At 41.2% G+C, this 3,525-nt stretch overlaps 1 protein-coding gene across 1 annotated transcript; it reads left to right on the top strand.

The window, feature by feature from the left end:
• Window positions 1–6: 6 nt before the first annotated feature.
• LOC107704117 (pyridoxal phosphate phosphatase-like) lies at window positions 7–3,223 on the top strand. The gene is made up of 2 exons (XM_016506972.1): window positions 7–765; window positions 2,750–3,223. The coding sequence occupies exons 1-2, from the start codon at window positions 162–164 to the stop codon at window positions 3,073–3,075; spliced, it is 930 nt and encodes a 309-aa protein (XP_016362458.1). The 5' UTR covers window positions 7–161; the 3' UTR covers window positions 3,076–3,223.
• Window positions 3,224–3,525: the final 302 nt, after the last annotated feature.

Here is a 3,525-nt window from a genome sequence, read left to right as displayed (position 1 = left end):
CTGTTCCCGCCTCAGAGATGGACGCGCTGGTGAGCCGCTCCACTGCGTCGCGTTCGGTTCTCCGTTCATTCCACTAACCGTTAACTAACGGCGATCCTCAGCGCGTTTAAATAAACAGACGCAGTTCGTCGTTTTCCATCATAGGATCTCAAGCCAGCAGGATGGCAGGCGCGGCGGGTGGCGGCAGGGGCTGCGTGACGCTCTGCGGCGCTCAGATCCGGGACCTGCTGGACGCCAAACACAACGTGCTGTTCGACTGCGACGGCGTCATCTGGAACGGAGAAACGGCCGTTACCGGAGCTCCGGAGGTGGTCAGTCTGCTCAAGCAGCGCGGCAAACGGGTGTTTTTCGTCACCAACAACTGCACCAGGCCGCGGGAGAACTACGTGCAGAAATTCAGCCGCCTCGGCTTCACGGACGTCGCGGAGGAGGAGATCTTCAGCTCGGCGTACTGCTCCGCCGCGTACCTGCGCGACGTGGCGCGGCTGCAGGGGAAGGTGTACGTGATCGGCTGCGGCGGGGTGTTGAAGGAGCTGCGGGACGCCGGGGTGCCGGTGGCGGAGGAGGAGGACGCGGAGCCGGGCGCCAGCATCTACAACTGCCCGCTGGACCCGGATGTGAAGGCTGTGCTGGTGGGATACGACGAGAACTTCACCTTCATGAAGCTCGCCAAAGCCTGCTGCTACCTGCGGAGCTCCGAGTGCCTGTTCCTGGCCACTGACCCGGACCCCTGGCACCCGCTGAGAGGAGGCAGGGTCACCCCAGGTAGGGCTGCCGACTCTCTATCAGCTCCTCTGAAGCGTTATGAAATGCATCTCCTTATTGAAATCACAAGTAAAGAATGTGCATGTCGTGAAACGTGCCCGGGTCACATTTCACCTCAAAATCAAAAGTGAAAAACATAAACGAGGCTGATATGGAGTGATACAGCTTGTGATTTAAGCTGAAGATTTGTTGTGATGCTATGGTTTGTTCCCAAATGAGAGTTTTGGGTGTAATTGTGCAAATGCAGATCATTTCTTCAAGTCCTGGAAAACCTTACAAATATGAAAAAAAAAGCTGTTCTGAAGTATTACATCTGTTCTCTCATTCATTAAAATCAGCAGCATAAATTAGACATTTTTTTTAAATGACAGTTTTGGGGGTAAATGTGCATTAAAGTGTTCCATGCATATAATTTCTTGAAGCAAAATAAAACGTTACAAATATTAATCAAGGTTTTTTTTTTTTTTTTGGAAAGAAAATAAAGCCTATTTTAAGGACTTTTACAACTTTCTGCGTTCTGACATTATTTTAATGTCATTTCAACACTTTCTCCACCAACTCATTGCTTTTAGTATAAATAAATAAATAAATAAAATATTTATAATAAAATATTTTTATGCATTCTGGCTATTAAAATCAGGAATTTTTTTTTTTTGCAATAACAAAATAAAGCCTATTTTAGGTTTCTTAAGATTTTTCTGCATTAATTTTCCAACAAAACTCATTGCTGTAATGCAAACATTAAAAATAAATAAATACAATTTAAAAATTATTTATTTATAAATATAATATTTTTCTGCAACATTTTCATGATAATTCAACACTTTGCTGTAATGCAAAAAAAATACAATTATGTTTTTCCCCATTATATTATAATCCACATAAATTGAAGGCATTTATTTAATGACAGTAATGAGAGTTTTGGGTGTAAATGTGCTTAATTGTCACTAATCAATGCAATGCAAGTCATTTCTTCAAGCAAAATATTGGGTTCCCACCGTCCTGGAAACAGGGTATAACAGTGTAAATTTGCTGTCCCCTCAAAATAGCTCAACACACAGCCAACTTGGGCCCAATTAGCCATTTTCTCTCCCCGGTGTCATGTGACTCATTAGTGTTACAAGGTCTCAGGTGTGAATGGGGAGCAGATGTGTTAAATTTGGTGTTATCGCTCTCACTCTTTCATACTGGTCACTGGAAGTTCAACATGGCGTTATACAAGCTGTACACTCACTACTTTACATTGTAGCAAAGTGTCATTTCTTCAGTGTTGTCACATGAAAAGATATAATAAAATATTTACAAAAATGTGAGGGGTGTACTCACTTCTGTGAGATACTGTGTGTATATATATATATATATATATACATACATTTTTTTTGTATTAAAATCAGCATAAAGACTTTTTTAAAATGACAATAATGAGAGTTTTGGGTGTAAATGTGCTTAATTGGCTTAATACTATTTTAGGACTATTACAATTTTTCTGTGTTCTTAAATCATTTTCATGGCAATTACACGGTCTCCACCAAAACTCATAGCTGTAATGCAATAACTTTTTTTTTTTTCATTAAAATCAGCATCAATTAAATATATTTTTTAATTACACTAATGTCAAATACACAATGCAAATGAGATGCAAACAATTTCTTCAAGCAAAACATTTGGTTCCCACAGTCCTGGAAACGTACATCTGTTCTAGTATCATAACAAACTACTAGAAAAGGTCATAGAAAAAACAGGGAAATTTAAAGCGTTTAAACCTAAAAATACATTTTTGATTTTGATGTGAAATGTGACGTGGACTTGTTTTCAAGAGGTTTCATTCCATCTAAAGTCTATCAAATATCAAGCGTTTGAAGCTGTAGCGTTGCTGAATTGTTCTTGTGATGTTGTCTGAGTTGAGTGACTCTAGAAGCTCTCTGTCAAACACATTGTCGGGTCATTCAGTGATGCACAGGGAACGTGTGTGAATGTGCCGCAGGGTCCGGCAGCCTCACGGCGGCTCTGGAGACGGCCAGCAGCAGGAAGGCCACGGTCATCGGGAAGCCCAGCCGCTTCATGTTCGACTGCATCTCCAGTCAGTTCGGTCTGGACCCGGCGCACTCGCTGATGATCGGAGACCGGCTGGAGACGGACGTTCTGTTCGGCAGCAACTGCGGCCTGGCGACGGTGCTCACGCTGACGGGCGTCTCCACGCTGCAGGAGGCGTTCGCGTTCAGAGACAGCCAGGAGCCGCAGCAGAAGCACTGCGCGCCTGATTACGTGGTGGAGTCTGTGGCGGATATCCTGCAGGCGCTGGAGGAGTGACAACTACAGCTTCAATCTCCATGCTGCTTCAACACGGACCGGTAACATCAGCACATCAGTAATCACTGTCTGACACCGGACGCTGCCCTTAAATACTCCGCTCAAGTGTGAATAAATGATGACAAATATATTTCTCTCCTTTTATTTTATTTTTGAAAGGTAATGATATTTAAGGGGGTTTAATTTTTTTCCCATTAAAGTACATTTTTTTAATTTTGTGTTATTTTTATTTTATTATTGAAAGTTTTTTAAGAGGATTCAAAAATGTCAATGGATTTATTAGTTTATAATTCCATAATTTTTATAGAAAATATCAAATAAAATATTAAGTAAATATTCAATAAAAACGAAAAAAATAAGTCCCCTTAAATATAATTACTTATCAATAATAAAATAACACAAAAGAAAATAATCCCCTAAAATGCCTTCCAATAATACAAACAATTATAA

This window comes from Sinocyclocheilus anshuiensis, unplaced genomic scaffold, assembly GCF_001515605.1.
Source record: "Sinocyclocheilus anshuiensis isolate Anshui unplaced genomic scaffold, SAMN03320099.WGS_v1.1 scaffold690, whole genome shotgun sequence".
NCBI lineage: Eukaryota > Metazoa > Chordata > Actinopteri > Cypriniformes > Cyprinidae > Sinocyclocheilus > Sinocyclocheilus anshuiensis.
Note: the sequence above shows the minus strand (reverse complement) of the source record. Positions and strands in the feature narration are given on the sequence as shown.